This window comes from Hyperolius riggenbachi, chromosome 1 (assembly GCF_040937935.1).
Source record: "Hyperolius riggenbachi isolate aHypRig1 chromosome 1, aHypRig1.pri, whole genome shotgun sequence".
In the NCBI taxonomy this organism is placed as follows: domain Eukaryota; kingdom Metazoa; phylum Chordata; class Amphibia; order Anura; family Hyperoliidae; genus Hyperolius; species Hyperolius riggenbachi.
In genome coordinates, this window is record NC_090646.1 from 582,659,833 (window position 1) to 582,676,937 (window position 17,105).

At 42.6% G+C, this 17,105-nt stretch overlaps 1 protein-coding gene across 1 annotated transcript in view; it reads left to right on the top strand.

The window, feature by feature from the left end:
- Window positions 1–17,105, top strand: part of FCHO2 (FCH and mu domain containing endocytic adaptor 2) — a 240,335-nt gene that overhangs the window by 168,112 nt on the left and 55,118 nt on the right. The window contains exons 11-14 of the mRNA XM_068248366.1: window positions 2,720–2,744; window positions 10,154–10,211; window positions 13,857–14,035; window positions 16,583–16,594. Of these exons, the coding sequence (XP_068104467.1) occupies window positions 2,720–2,744; window positions 10,154–10,211; window positions 13,857–14,035; window positions 16,583–16,594 (274 nt within the window). The remainder of the gene's footprint in view (window positions 1–2,719; window positions 2,745–10,153; window positions 10,212–13,856; window positions 14,036–16,582; window positions 16,595–17,105) is intronic.

Below are 17,105 nucleotides of genomic sequence, written 5' to 3' on the forward strand. Positions count from 1 at the left end.
ATCTGTAGTGTGCAACATCGCTGGTGAAACGACACCATTTGAAAGTTCTGCGGACCACCTATCAAACTCGTTTACAACCTTATAATGTGGGTTGTTGGAATCTGGTAAGCCTTGCTTCTTTACCCTTTTGTTCGAAGATCCTGTATACCAAAAAATGATGAAAGCTGTATTACTATAGACCTGCGCTGACTTTATATATTCATTGCTTGTGTGGACTTTTGGACATTGTCCTTCTCGGCTGCGGTCGCCTTCTGCCTTGGCGCTGACACTTGTTTTTTATTTATTTATTTTTTTTTTGTTTTTTATTAGTGTAAATAAACTGTCATAAATACAAGCTAATTGTGGAGTCCGCTTTCACCAAACGATGATTATATCTGGTCTGTGGCTTTTATTCTTTACTGTATATAGGGTTTTTATGACATAAAAACAAATGTTAGTTTATGTAGTTGCAACTGTTGGCATGTAGTTAGTCTTTACACATTAGTTGGGGTGATTTATTACAAACATCCAGTCTTGTACATGGGAACTAAGAGAGTAAATCTGCTGATGATATAAAGAGAGAATTTCACCTCAGATAAACAGGCATTTTCTATATTTTGTAATGTGTTTAAAGCTGATTGGTGGTTTGTAATGTAGGCGGGCACAGTGAGTATTTCTCCCTTGATAGCATCAGGCCTCATGTACATGATCGGATCTGTGACACTGCCTGTAGTTAATCACCTTCAGTGAATCGCTGACTCGGAGAAAGCATGTGGCTGGCTAAGTGATGTGCTGTCATGCATTCTTGCTCCAATCAGTGCTGGGGATTTACTTAAGAAGAATGCAGTGAAATGAAGTGCAGTTTTACTGTGTCTGCTTAAAGTAAATCTGAGCTGAAAATTAAAAAAAAACATAAACATGTTATACTTACCGCCTGTGTAGCCTACTCCTCAATCTCTTTCTCCTCTCCGGCGTCCTGTTTGTGCACTACGATCAATGAAATTCTCCGTCCTCCTCCTTAAAAATGGCAATGACCCTGTAACCGCTTCCGGGTCAGCGCACTGTTAAACTGTAATATTGCCCACTTATGCCATAGTGAAACATGGACATTACCTTGCACATCAGTTGTCCTTACAGATATAACTGACAACAACTGATATATTTCAGTTCTGACAAAGTCAGAACTGTAAGAGATTGTTTTTAGAAGAAAATAGCGAGCTTCTGAAAGGAACTAACGGTGAGGTAAGTTTGTAATATTCATTTGCAGCTACATCATGTGTTTATTTTAAATAATTTTACTCAGTTCAGGTTCCCTTTAAGGTGTAGCCAAGGTGAAAAACAAACTAAAATAATAACCAGGCACTTACTTCAGAAGAGGGCAGGCTCTGGATCCTTCAGAGGCTTCCCACGTTGTCATGGCGCCCAGCATTGCCGCGTGAAGATCTATGGAACAAGAGCTGGTTGGATATGTTATGTGGCCACTCTCCTGTTCATGCATGAGTGCAGACGTACTGCGCCTGTGTGAGTACAGCAGCGCCTACGCAGTCAGCCAGAGCTGCGCGTCTCTCTTTCTTCATCCCCTTCCCCCCTCATCCCAAAAAGCACTAGGTACATTTTCTTTCCTCTCTGGATTCAGCGGGTGGACTGGTGAGTCAGGTGTTCTGTATGTCACAAAGTAAGTAGGGAGAGAGGAGTACATGCCAGAAAATATTTCCCAAAATCCCAGAATGACCTCAGAAGCCCTGTGTCTGTGTCCGCATGAAGACATGAGACTGTGCAGTTCACAGGAAACACATGGCTCTAGAGGTCTTGTGTCTGTATGGAGAGGTGCACAGGTGAAGGCCGGCTTGACACTGCAGATGTGCGGTGCATCGGTCGCACCGCCCAAAACAGGCCTTTGGGGATTACCGCTTACTTCCTATTGGGAAATCGATGACATGCGTAATGCTGAAATCTGCAGCGGGTTTTTAAACCACACACGTGTTACCATAGACTTACATGACTTCTGGTCTGACACAGGAGCCCCACGGTAACGGAAGTTTGGAAGCGCGTTAAATTGGGCACTTCCGGCGCAGGGTACTGCAACGTGGGGAGGGTGAACTCTCCTACAGACTTTAATTAGGCTGTGGTTGGTGCGGTAAATTAACCGCACCACCCCAGTGTGAAATGGCCATCAAGCGAGATTCTGCAATTTGAGAAGTTAATTTCCAAAGTTAATACCTTTTAAAATTGTCTTCGGTTTTTGGCTGTAACTGGGTTCTTGCCTCACTATTAATTTCTGTAATACTAGCATAGTCCACAATGTCACCTTACAACTAAATAGCGTTTTGTCTATTGAAGCTATGTAGCATAATGCACTGTCGGACATTACGGGGGCATCCTAGCTGCTATGGAGTTGGTAAGCGCCGCGAAGGAGGCAGGCAGCTCCGCTCACACAGCATTAGGATCCCTCCAGTTTTTGCTGCTTTGTATACGCTTGTATATGCTGTATACGCTTGTATATGCTTGTATATGCTTTGTATATGCTGTGTTGCCTTGTACATGCCTACTCTTGTATACTATGCTGCATGTGTATGTCTCTCAATCTACTGCATGTCTGATACTGTACCGTACCATCACCGACCCTGTATGTGCCAAAAATAATTCCGGGTACAACTCCGTTGTACTTGGTGAAATAAATAGATTCTGATTCTGATTTAAGCGTTCATGCTTAATACCGGTTTCTTTGTTTTTCTTTCAGGGAGAATGCTGATTCAGATTCCATTGTAAGTACTTTTTTTTCACTTTGTAACTCTCCTGTATTTTAATAAGCAAGCTGTGACCAAATGCAGCATTGCAAGATATGTGCTGTCTGCAGTGCCCTAAATGTGTGACTGTGGTCATTGCAGGATATTGTTGCATTTTATTTTATTTATTTTTTTATTGTGTGATTAGAGTAAAATCCTGCCAATTTGAGTGGAGCAATGGGCAAGGTAATGTCAGGTTGTCATTGTTGTCACTGGGAAGACTTTCTCTTGGTGTTTTCAGTGACAGTCATCAGGACAGGAAGTAAATAAGTAAAAGTAGAATCTTTTCAGTGGGGCCATAAAACAAAGTGGACTATATTCCTGCTCTTACCTTGGTGTTTATCTGTTTAAAGTGCACCTGAACTCTTACACAGGACAAAAGGAAAATGCACCCTCTATGTTTTTAGAGAGTTTAACTGATCTAATTCCCCATCATCTGTGACTTATCACCAGTATACCCGTAAAAAAGGGCAATGCGCTCAACAACTCATGCTAAATAAAATATTATAAAACCGTGTATCACACTACTTCATAGCCTGGTTTACACCAAAAAAAAAACGTATTCACATTTTTTTTTTTTTGTTTTTTTTTAAACGGCTATATATAAAACTGGAATGGCCACTGAGATTAGCATTAGACAGTCTCTAGATATAAATCTTCTCAAATCTCCATACAGTTCCAATAAACTCTTAACAGCATCCTCATGAGAAACAATATACGCTCACAGGAACAGTTGGCCAACCTCATACGATCGGCAAATGCGTTTTCTGTCAATCCACACGTCCCTGCAGCTCTCCTTCCAGGTTCTTCAACACTCAGTGCATGCCAGATAAATGCACAGCAATAGTGTAATACCGCTTAACACCGCTTTAATTGCCATTGCCAAACAGTTGCATGCTGGAGGTCTTTTTGTCTATAAACCCACCCTCCTCCCACAGTCTTCAGACACTCCTACTGAGGTCCATACTAGGAAGTGCACTGTCTTATGCCATCAGGAGGAGGTGGAAATACAGGGAAGAGGAATATATTATAGATAAAAAGACCCCCAGCATGCAGCTGTTTGGCAATGGCAATTAAAGGGCCAGTGCTCCTAAAGAACTTTGATGCAAGATGTCATTTTGTACATATGAAACACTTGTAACGATGGTCTGTGCTGAGCCTCTGGTGAGAGGCTCGATTATATGCTGGGTGAAGGCACACTGGGTGCTGTGTGAGAGATCTGGGGAGCACTGGTGATAAGTAGTGAAGTGCTAAGCAGTATTACACTATTGCTGTGCATTTATCTGGCATGCACTGAGTGTTGAAGAACCTGGAAGGAGAGCTGCAGGGACATGTGGATTAACACTGGCAGAGCCAGAAAACGCATTTGCTGATCGTATGAGGTTGGCCAACTGTTCCGGTGAGCGTATATAGTTTCTCATGAGGATGCTGTTAAGAGTTTAATGGAACTGTATGGAGATTTTAGAAGATTTACATCTAGAGACTGTCTAATGCTAATCTCAGTGGCCATTCCAGTTTTATATATAGCCGTTTTTTGGAAAAAAACTGTGAATAAGTTTTTTTGGGTGTAAACCAGGCTATGAAGTAGTGTGATACACTGTTTTATAATATTTTATTTAGCATGAGTTGTTGAGCACATTGTACTATTTTACGGTTATTAACTTTGCACTGAGTACACACTCTGTTTGGCAGTTTGGCGATCCAACATATGCGGTGTATTGAGGAGGAGCTATATGTATTTTTACTCTTTATTATGAGGAGCGCATGGTTAACCTATTGGGGACCTCTGTAGGTTCAGTCAACGTCCGCGCTAAAGAACTGCTCCCGACGCGATCGTGCGCACCCGGAGGGGGAGATTAAGCTGTCATATGACAGCTGATATCTCTCCTGAGTGATCAGCAGCCATCACGTATGGCTGCTGATCTAGTGATCACTACTATCGCCATCGGATCGTAGTGATCACTTTGACAGCGGCGGCGGCAGGGGGGAAAAGAAGAGGATCCACTCACCTCCCTGCTGTTCCAGCGACGATCGGTGCCCCCCTCCGCTCTGGCCGGCATCTCCACTCCGTCTGACGTCAGCGCCGGGTCCCGGGTTGATGACGTCCTCAAGCCGCGACCCGACCTGAGCGTCATTTGGAGCAGAGATGCCGGCTGGAGAAGAGGTGGCTTCTGCGGCTCATCGCTGGAGCCTGGAAGGTGAGTGATTGCTTCCAGCTACAGGGGGGGACACCTGCCTCCATGGGGGACACACTGCCCAGCACACCACAGACGGGAGCCGGCCGCCCGACCCCCCCCCCCCCCCCCCCAAACGTGAACCCTCCTCCACCACAAAATGCCCTGGTCCTTAAGGGGGGTTAGGTTGCCGGTCCCGAAATGTTTAAAAGACCCCCCTAATCACCAGTATAATTTGATCTTTCAGCTGTGTCAGTTGGCTGCCACGGCAGAACAGCTAATTGGTAAACAAAAAAAAAGTAGACACTGCAGATTTATTGCTAGATTTGTATCAGCTGTAACAAAGAAATGTTTTTCTGTAAAAGTTATTATGCTGTTGCTTAACTTTTAGAGCAGAGAGGAATTTCTGGGTTCAGGTCGGCTTTCAATATAGAAAAAAAACCAATCTGTGCTATAGTTCTACTGTGACAATTTACAGATGGCAATGACCTGTAGCTCTGCCTCACTAGCTGTTTCTTGCTTCACCAGCATGGAGGCAGGCAGGGAACGTGTGCAGCCAATGACCTTTAGGAGGATGAGGATCGAGTTCTGCTTAGTCATAGTTTTCCATACAGCGTTATTGGGGAAGACTTTATTGCACACGTGTGTTTGAAGATAAGAAAACACACATCATATGGAGAGATCCATGTGATCCACGCTATGTGAAGCTCAAAGTCAGGATGTTTATAAAATTACACTGGTTTGCATGGAACATATTTTGTTTTTGTTTAGTTAAAGGACATCTGAGGTGAAAACTGATGAGAAAAACAATTGCATCTATCCTCCCTCTCCTAAAATGGCATTTTTCAATATCCCACAGTTTTATTTTATATTTGAATCCAGTTTTTAAGTGTTTATGTATCTAATTTTTAAGTGTTTATGGTTTCATTGTCTGCTCAATGACACCTTCATTGACGTATGCTAGAGCTCAAATCTAGGAATTATTGACACTTTTTATCTCTTTTCTGTTCTCAGAAGCCATTTAATCACAGGAAAGTGTTTTATGGCTATAATTACTTAGAAGGGACAGTCTGACCCAGTCCAACCCAGACTGAAACTGTCACTTGCATACCTGATGTTTGACTCTTTAAGGCAGAGAAAGAAAAAAAGGAACACAGCCTAGTTATTTGTGTGCTTGGCACTGTACATATACATGCCTATCTCATCATGTCACATGTCACCTTGGGTATCCTTTAATCTGCTCACTCCAACCTGAATTATCGCAAATTCTCTCTGTTTAAAGAAAGCAAACTTTTGTTTTCCATAGCATTTTAGTAATGGGGCTTTTAGGACCATTGTAGTCCCTCACACACTCCAGTGAGTTCTGGTTCACCATGAGCTTGCTGGTTAGTCTTTACCTCTCGGTGTTACAAGCCCTACTCCATAGAGCCAAATTAATCCATGCCATGCACTGATGAGGATCAACCAATCCGAAACAGCCTGTATGCATGTTGGATTATTATGGCTCTGTACAAATTTAACAAGCTGACACATCATTGCATTCCAGCGGATCTGGAGGTGTGTCTAGCTTCTAAGGGTAACAATGGTTAATTTGCATATATTCAGCAGTGATGCTGTGGGAGACATCTCAAGCTCACTCCAACCTGAATTATCGCAAATTCTTTCTGTTTTAAGAAAGCAAACTTTTGTTTTCCATAGCATTTTAGTAAGGGGGCTTTTAAGACCATTGTAGCCTGTCACACACTCCAATGAGTTCTGGTTCACCATGAGCTTGCTGGTTAGTCTGTACCTTTAAATACTGAAAGGGCATTTTTTTAATCCGGTAATAGTTATTGCACATTAATGTAGTATGATTGGTGCAGCGGCTGAGAGTAGAGACTCGTGAGCTCAATCCATAGACCTACTATACTGTTTGGGTTGGTGGGCAAGATTTCATACCCTTCCACTTCACGGTTAGGTTTTTGTTGTAGCCTGTCCAGTGCCCCAGTTTGGTATGCTTTCTCTTTCTTCCTTCCCTGCAACACTTAACAGAAGTTGAGGTGAATGACAAAATGTTAGTGAAAAGTGGCTTGGCTGCACCTACATAGCCACGCTGCCTACAGTCCAACCTCAGCTCCGCTGTAGAAGTAGGGAGTATGGTCAGCAGGACCTGACTATGCTTGCTGTGTTTGAGCTTCCACAAGTAAGCCCAGATGCAGAAGAACTCTTTAGGATTCTATACAACCCTTTTTCAGAGTGAACTTAGCAGAGAGGGTAGTAAGGACGAAGCTGGTAAAAAGGAGAAATGTGTGCGTCCGGAGCCGCCCTATAAAATAGCAGGTGCTGAGGCTTCCCGCTATGCAAATTAAATAGATCCATGCACTCAATTTTCTGCCCAATGCCATTAATCGTGGCGAGGGGGGGATTAGGGGCTGGTAGTTAACCCATTAGCAACTTCAATAGAGTTATCTTGTTTGAGATAAATGCACTGCTTTCAACCTAAGTCGTCACAACTTGTGCTGTAAATTTATAGAATGCTTTGATCTCTTTCTACTTATAGAAACGGAAAGCAGAAGTCCTCTGTTATTGTCTCACACTGCCCCCTAGTGACAAATGGCCATAAATAGACATTACAGTAGAACTAATTAAAAGCTTTGAGATGTGGGGGGAGGGGGAGTTCTGTCAGGCATAGGTAGATGGAGGGTTAAGGGTTAGGCATCGGTAGAGGGTGGAGTTCTCTGTGAGCGTAGGGTTAGGTTACGCCATAGTAAAATATCGGTAAAGATTGCCCATAGTTTACGATCGATAGTTTTAGAATATTGGTAATTTTACTGATTTTCTACTAGCGGCAACCCCCTGCACCTTTTTTCCAGACTCCTTTATTATAAGTATGCAGTAAGGATGCTCAGATTTCTTGATAGAGGTTATACAGGTTCACCTTTGTAGGGACCAGGTAGGAAGTGACATTCAGTCCCCCCAGATCTTCCTTAGTTCAGTTTTTTTGTAATGTGCTCGATAAACAGAGCAGGTCTCATTCACACTATGTAGGGTGACGTATAGTCTATGTGAAAAGACTAAATATATGCAGTGTGCAGTAACCTATAGCCACCATCCAGCCTTTCATCTTTTACCATTACTGTTGCTAAATACTGAAATCTTCCTTTGTTTCCTGAGGATTATTGCCGTTTGCGTATTATAACGAACACACCTATGTTTATAGACCTGTCACTCCCTTCAGTGTAATGGGTCACATTGCAGTGCAGCTACACTTAATGACTTTATTGCTGCATAAATGGACATTGTGCCACCTGGGCCTGTGATACCTCAGATGAACTAAAAGTGATCATGTGATAATTACCTCACCCCTCTGCATCTCCAACCCCCACTCTGTAATGAAGGGAACCTCTCTGGAGCCACCGAGGGTGGTGCTCCTCATGCCCTGTGTCTTTGCACCTCAACCTTTCTTTAGCTTTATTTCAAGATGCATTATGTGCGGGCTGAGCTTCCTGCGAGCGTTTAACTCACACCAGTCGCATTGCTAATGAAGTGCTGCCTTCTCGATAGCTGCAAGGTTAAATCGGTGAAGCAGGGCTTAATTGGGTTTGACTTACAATGTTTACTTTCTGACTTGCTTGTTGTGGTGCTTGGAGTTAATAATTTATGGAACACACTGAACTGGAAACACGTCCGTCTTTCGTGCAAAATCTAGAAAGTATTGAGTGTTTTACAGAGGTGCACTTAGGTCCTCCCTTCCCACGCCAATACATTGTGAATAGGAATCTCTTATAGGAACCATGCCTGTTAATCTCTGAGGTTAATGTAACGTTTCACTTTAGATTTATAACTATTACTGCACGTTAAACTGATATTTATATTATTTTGTTTATATGGTTATTTCCAAAGACATGGACCCTCAATGGTTTTTATAAACACATTAAAGTAAACCTGGACTTACTTACCAATTAGGCCAGTTTAATCAATGCCACGGTGAAAAGCAGTCTCTTTTCTAGAACGCCCTGCACTGTCGCACGTGATGAGGCACCACTAGAGGGCATCATAGAAAAGAGACTGCCACAGGTAAGCTAACAAGGAATCCACCCACCTGCCATCTTTACTTTGTACCTGTGTATATCTGGAATTACACAGTCTTTTCAAGAGGTTAGTGCCATCATTTCCTCTACTGACCACAAACCATAATCTAACAACAATGACAGTGAAGGGTCACCTATTACAACCTTCAGCCACCCAAGCAGCCTCCAGGCTACCATTTTCCTACCCTTGGCTTATACCCGGGTCAATCATTTTTCCTGTATTTTTTTAAGGTAAAAGCTGGGGAGTCTGCCTATACTTGGGGTTTGCTTATACTCGAGTATATACGGTATGTGAACAGGCACTTAGGCTTCATTAGGATATACTGGCATATTATTGCTGCATGGGAATGCAGGATCATGTCTGTTGATCTTTTATGCTCAGTCTTACTACCCTTAGGTATTTTTAACAGCAAAACACTACTGTGACAGAAATCCTCAGCTTGCCTGCAATTTAGGCATGTTTGTAGAAGAAAAGGGAGGGGTCGAGTGAGGCTTTCCAGTCAGTATATCTGGATATTCCTTAAAGAGCTTCCTCCAGTCTCATGAGGTGCGTGGGGTCCCTCACCATCCTCTGCTGCCTCACCATTCTCTTCTAATCCCCCCGGTAATGTGGCCAGCCTTGCTCTTTTGTGAATGCGTGGCTTGGCCGCATACAATTCCGTAGCCGGGAGCGTACTGAGACTGCGCAGTAGTACTGCACAGGAGCAGAACTCTTCAATGCACAGGATTGCAGTGGGGGCTAGCATGCGCAGAAGCACATGACTGGACAGAATACTGGGGGGGGGGGTTAGAAGATGATGATGAGGGACCCCCAAGCACCTCGTGAGGCTGGAGGATTCCCTAGATAAGTATAAATATAGCATATAGCGATTATCTTCATCTCAGGTACCTTTTAAGATATGACCATTGACACCCCCAATCATGAGATCAGTGCTACATCTGACCTAAAAGAATCAGATCAGATGACCTTCTGCCTCTCTGTACTGAGTGACTACATCAAGCATGACACACCTGTTCTGATGAGATGACGAGCTATGTCCTGGGCACAGGAAGTTCTATCAGTTTAGAAGGAACCCTGTTTTATTTCTATAGATTGACTTGTTTTACTGCTTTTTTTTTTTTAATAATTGCTGTTTCATTTTAGAATCTTCCTGCGGTTGATGAAGAAGGATATAGCATAAAACCGGAAGAAAACCAGAATTATATCCTTTTCTTGCGTCACTTATTGACTGTTTAAAACGGATAATGTTTAATCTATAACTGGATAAGAGTCCTGTACTGTAATAGCTCTGGCTGCTCTTATCATATAATAATAGGTACATAGCGGTGTCAGGAGCCTATGGAAATGGGACGTGCATTAATGCAGGAGCAGAGAATTTCCTCTGTGCAGAAAGACTCCTGTTCATTTTTCTGTAAATCTAAGCACATGTAGTATCCCATAGGAAAGGCAGGAAACAGAGGTGAGCCATACAAATGATCACTGCCCCCTGTGTGAACTACATTAAGCCTACCTAAGCTTGTAACCAGCAAACTGATTGCCAGTAGTAGGTGTTTTAAGTAAATGTGAAGTCAAAAAAAAAAAAAAAGCAGATACTCACATATGGAGAGGGAAGGCTCTGGGTCCTAATGAGCCTTCCCTTTCCTCTCTGTGTCCTCGTTACTCACCTATGGAGAGGGAAGGCTCTGGATCCTATGGAGCCTTCCCTTTCCGCTCTGTGTCCTCGTTACTCACCTATGGAGAGGAAAGGCTCTGGGTCCTATGGAGCCTTCCCTTTTCTCTTTGTGTCCTCGTTACTCACCTATGGAGGGGGTTATGGAGAGGGAAGGCTCTCGATCCTATGGAGCCTTTCCTTTTTTCTCTGTGTCCTCGTTACTCACCTATGGAGGGGGAAGGCTCTGGATCCTATGGAGCCTTCCCTTTCCTCTCTGTGTCCTCGTTACTCACCTATGGAGAGGGAAGGCTCTGTATCCTATGGAGCCTTCCCTTTCCTCTCTGTTTCCTCATTACCGTGCTGTCACCCCCATTGCAGATGCCTTTGGCGATCCTCATAAAGCTTCATAAGCAATCGCGTCTCCGAGTGTTTCTGTAGATGGGTGGTTCTGTACTACGCATGCACAGTACAGAGCTGCCTGTCCTCGGAAGCAATCGAGCACAAAAGTACTTCTGAAGCCTCCCAAGGGCTCCTGGAGGCGGCGAACAAGATCCAACGCCTGCCCTCTTTATAGGTGACTAGCTGCCTTTTTTGGGCACTAAACGTCCATCCATTTTAGCTTTCTGGATCTCCTCCTGATTGATACAGAGGAACTCAAAATAGCAGTAAAGGTGGCCATACATCAGGCTACTTGGTGGCCGATCGACCATCCGATTTGATTATTATAATCAGAATCAGATGAAAATCAATGCCGCCAAGTGCATGCCCAAACGACAGTGCAACCAATTTTGGTCCGAAATTGGTCTCATATATCGAACATGCTGCAGGATGTTGGGCCGTTGTGGTCGGATGGATGCATGGCGGTAATGACGAGGACGGACGAGGAATATCAGGACGAGCGACTAAACTCCCGGCGCTGCTGCCCTAATGTATAAGGGCTCTTTCACATCAGAGCTTGCGTTGAACGCTCAAAGCATACGTTTTGTTGTATGCGTTTTAATGCGTTTTGATATGCGTTGCACTGCAGTGAGTGTGCGTTTTTAATCCGTTTTCAATGCGTTACAGCACATAGGAAAACGCAGGTAATTTTTTTTTCTTTTAGTTTTCAACTTTCTACATTGTTCCTCTGTTGCATTCTGGGACTGATTGCCTGCGTTAACGGATTAAAAACGCGCATAGTGTGCGTTTTACATTGACTAACATTGTAACGCATAAAGCTAGCGTCGGCTGAAAAACTGCGCCTGGGTGCAGTGTAACGCAACGCACAAAAAGGCTGCGTTATATGTGAAAGCTAAAATGAAAGTCTATGGACTTTCATTTCACCTTGGGTAACGCAAACTTTACCCTTTGCGTTGAAACGCAGAAAATCTGCCCTAATGTGAAAGAGCCCTAAATGTGTATGTAATGTGTGCATTTATACATTACCTGTCCTGCGTCGCAGTGCCCGTCTTCTGAATCCCCGCTCTTCTGTTAGCCCCATACACTCTGTCGGCACATAACACGCCGGTGTGTGACGTCACACACCGCCGCGGCAACATGTATATGTGGCTATGGAAGAGTGGCGAAATCAGAAAATGGGCAGGCACCATGACGTAGGACAAGTAATGTGTGAACGCACACATTACATACACATTTATACATAAGGGGAACAGCGACAGGCCTCGGCCGATTCCTGAGAGATTTTATGCTGAAATTGATCGGGAATCGGCCTGAAGTTTATGGGCAGCCGACAGATCTCTCTCTAATAAGATTCAGTCAGAGAGAGATTTGTCTCTTGGTCGAATCTGCCCATCATCGCTAGATATATGGCTACCTTTTTAGCTGTGTTAGCTTGGGCAAAGCTGTCTGTTTTGTTTCACACACCCATATACAGGCACCAGTATACTGTGTGAAGGACTATGGAGTCTCCGAAGGACTGATTAGCAGAAAGCTTCAACCTAACTTCCTTTGCTTTTCTTTCCTCACATTGCAGCTCAGATGCTACCCTCAATCCAGACAAGCCAAGCTATCGGATAGCTGCTCAGTCCTTCCCGGTAACTCACAACTCTCCTCTACACTTTGCTGTATGCGTAGATAGGTATATTTGCCTCTAGTGATGTTGCAGCCATTAAAAACTTGCATGAATAGTAGGGGGAAGACATTTTATTCATTATAAACTATTCATGTTAACTTGCTGCTCAGCTACCCTGATATTTCTAAAGTTCATATTTGTAAAGGTGACCATAGACCTGACGATTGTGGGCAGATTCGACAAAGAGACAAATTTATCTGTAATGGAATCTGGTTAGAGATATATTTGTCTCTTGTCGAAGCTGTCCATATACTGCAGGCCGATTCCCGTCCGATTTCAACATAAAATCTTTAGGGAATCTGCTGAGCCCGGCACTGCCCCCAATGTATAAACGTGTCCCCCCCCCCGTGTGTGCATTTATACATTACCTGTCCTGTAGCAGCCTCCACGCGGTGGCCGTCCATGCCGGGTAACAGCCGCATATACGCTAGTGGCGCATAACGTCTGACGTCAAACGCTATAGCCGCTAGCGTGTATGTAGAACCCGGCGAGATGGACGGACACCGCGTGGAAGCTGCTACAGGACAGGTAATGTATAAATGCACACACACACATTCATACATTGCAGCGGGGGATTCATTGTTTCGTCACTAGTTCTAAAATCACGCACCTGACCAACCAACTTCGGCCCAACATCTTGCAGCATGCGCGATCGACCATGCAACCAATATCCGGCCCGATATTGGTCACTTTGTCGGTTCAGGCATGCACTTGGTGGCACAGGTTTTCATCCAATTTGATTACAATTGAATTGGATGGTCGATCGGCCGCCAAGTCGCCTGATGTATGGCAACCTTTATTGCTTTAGTTGACATGATGAGTAGTCTTGTAGGAGTGGCTGGATAATGTACTGGTTAAGGGCTCTGCCATTTGACACAGCTCTTCATGTTCAGTAAGCCAACACCTATTCAGTAGGAGACCTTGGGCAAGAATCCCTAACATTGCTACTGCCTGCTGAGCATGCCCTATAGGCTGCAGCTCAAGCACTTTGAGTCTGCCCAGAGAAAAGCGTGATATAACTGTTCTGTCTTGTGCTTTGCTGTTTCCATAGGTTAGATGAGGCTTCACACTCTTCTGTTTTTATGAAACCATCATTACCACAAACATCCTTAACTTATGCACACATACCAAAGAAAACCATTTTTACTCAAGCGATTCTGATGATGATGGTGACGATGGGCCTAAGAAGTTTCATGTGGAAATCAAACCTATGCAGCCAAACAATGGCACCCATCACACGATGGCCTCCCTAGATGAACTGAAGGTCTCGATTGGAAACATCTCCCTCTCCCCAGCACCATCTGTGAGTAGCAGTGTGAAACAAGTAGATCATACCTGAAAACTAGCTGCAATAAAAATGAAAAAATGCATAAATAAAGTCTGCTGCTTGTTTCTAGAGTCTACATTCATCGTTAATTATCTTTTATTTTGTCTGTCAGGAATAGCACATTTATATCTGTCAAAAAGCCTAATCTTAAAGAGGAACTCCAGTGAAAATAATGTAATAAAAAAAGTGCTTCATTTTTACAATAATTATGTATATATGATTTAGTCAGTGTTTGCCCATTGTAAAATCTTTTACATCCCTGATTTACATTCTGACATTTATTACATGGTGACATTTTTACTGTTGGCAGGTGATGTAGCTGCTGCTTGCTTTTTGGGCAGTTGGAAACAGCTGTATACAGCTATTTCCCACAATGCAGCAGGGTTCACAGACAGGAAACTGCCAAGAGTACGTACTCAGAATTTCTTTGTGGGAGGGGTTTCACCACAATATCAGCCATACAGCGCCCCCTGATGGTCTGTGTGTGAAAATGAATAGATTTCTCATGTAAAAGGGGGTATCAGCTACTGATTGGGATAAAGTTAAATTCTTGGTCGGAGTTTCTCTTTAAAATAACATTAGTACAATCATAATAAAAGTACCATAAACATCCAGAATAGACTGATGGTAATTAAATGGCTTTCAAAAGAGAAAATGTATCTAAATAATAAAAAAAAGACTAGAAATAGTTACAGGAACAGGTGAAACTCAAAAAAATAGAATACCATGCAAAAATCCATTTATTTCAGTAATTCAACTTAAATGGTGGAACTAATATATGAAATAACCTCATTACATGGAAAGCTAAATATTTCAAGCCTTTGTTATCATTTTGATGATTATGGCTTACAGCTTATGAGAACTCCAAAATCAAAATCTTAGACCATTAGAATATTGTGCAAATGTTCCATATTCTAGGCTCAAAGTGTCAGACTCTAATCAGCTAATTCATGCAAACCACCTGCAAAGGGTTCCTATTCAATATATTAGTTTCACCTTTTACGGTAAGTTGAATTACTGAAATAAATGTTTTTTTGCACGATATTTTAATTTTCGAGATTCACCTGTAATCTTTGCCATGGTTGATCCCAGAAACCCATTTCTTACAATTCTTCTACAAGAAGAAACAGTTTTCTGTAACTATTTTTGCACATAAAATCTGTTATAGCAAATATGATTTAAACTCATCTATCCACTATTTCAAACTATAAAGATGAAACAAAACTGTGACCTGGTCATAGAAATCCCTTTGAGGGGGATACCATGACAGAAGGAACAAAATACGCAAACTTTATTCACATACACCCAAAAAGTTGCAAACTCACATTTTCAAGGGAGGCTAATATGTTGTTATATTCCTACATTATATATTTTGATGTACAATGGTGACGACACTGGTTTGCGTCGGAACTCAGCAGTCCCAAGCTTTTAGACATTGGAATATGTTATTCTTTGCAAATGTATATATTACAGGGTATGGGTCTTAAAGAGACAGGAGTGTGGAAGACAACATTTGGATTGACAGGACTTCAGATTTCCACAAAATTATTACATTTAATAAATGTACTTTTATTTAAAAACTTCACAAATCTCATACGTTTTGACACGATAGGAGGTAGCATCCCTGTCAATCAAAGTCGCTTACATTTCCTTACCATAGTACCTATTATTGGAAAGGGCGGGACATGATGGTAGGCTTTAGAAAAATAAAGTCCCATCTATCCTGCTGAAAACAATATACATGTAGTACACAAAATGAAGTTGCAGTTATCAAATCATACAGCTCACCTCTGAAGGCTGAAAAATTATCTGAAAAAAAAGTTGTTTTTTGTAAAGAGCTGGTTGCTGAACTGGTTCAGGTGATCATTAGGGATGATCAATGAGATGCAAATATTTCCGAGTTCATGCAGGATCATGTAAATTTTTATGCAAATAACTGCAGCTTGAAAATGGACCAATCAGATTAAACCTGGGTGGGACTTGATTGGTCTATTTTCAAACTGCAAGTTTTTTTTTCAAAAAAGCTGGTTGCTGAACGGGTTCAGGGGATCATTAGGGATGATCAATGAGATGCAAATATTTCCAGGTTCATGTAGGATTATGTCAATTTTGATGTAAATAAATACAGCTTGAAAATGGGCCAATCAGTTTAAACCTGGGTGGGACTTGATTAGCCCATTTTCAAGCTGCATATACTGTATTTGCATCCTCTTCAGTCAAGTCAGCACCATCAGCAGTAAATATAGCTCTTTGTTAAAATAGCAGCATGACAGTCATCCGCTCAGCTGTATTTGCATAAATATTTACATAATTATGCATGAACTTGGAAATATTGCATCTTATTGGTCATCACTAGTGATCATATGTACTATGGAATGTTTTCGGTATTTATAGGTCGTTGGCCTGGTTTTAAATTTCACATTTCCTAAACTATTTTTGCTGTAACCATAATGTGAACTTTATTAACGAAAATATTTTCCTTTATTTCCCCCTAATCTTTTTCTACCTAAATGCGGGCAACAGAGGCAAAGTCCGGTGAGTAATGCTGACTGATTTACATTATGCTAAACCAGTGGTCCTCGAACTGCGAGCCGAATGCAGCCCACAGAGGTTTTTTTCCCTGCCCCCCATCCCCCCTCCCCCCAAACACTAAATGTATAACTGATAGATGTGGCCCACTGCACCTTAAAATATTGGAGACCCACATATAGAATTGTAGTGCTGGCACCACCCATCCACATACTGTAGAAACCAGCAAGCAGTCATTCGCTGGCTTCCAATCCAATTCTGCATCAGGTGACACTGATGTCCTATTGGATGGCAGGTTGTCACCTGGGTATGCTTCACTGTCTGGTGCACAAAGATGTTCTTTGGGCGCCGCATGACTGAATGGCTGCTGCTGGGAGGTCTCCTCCGGGCACGATTGGGGGGAATCAATACCTAGATTCAAGGTAATGTTTTTCAACATCATTTTATGTATGTTCCGGCCCCCCAGCAGTCTGAAATATGTTGATCCGGCCCCTGTCCGAAAAAGTTTTGGGACCCC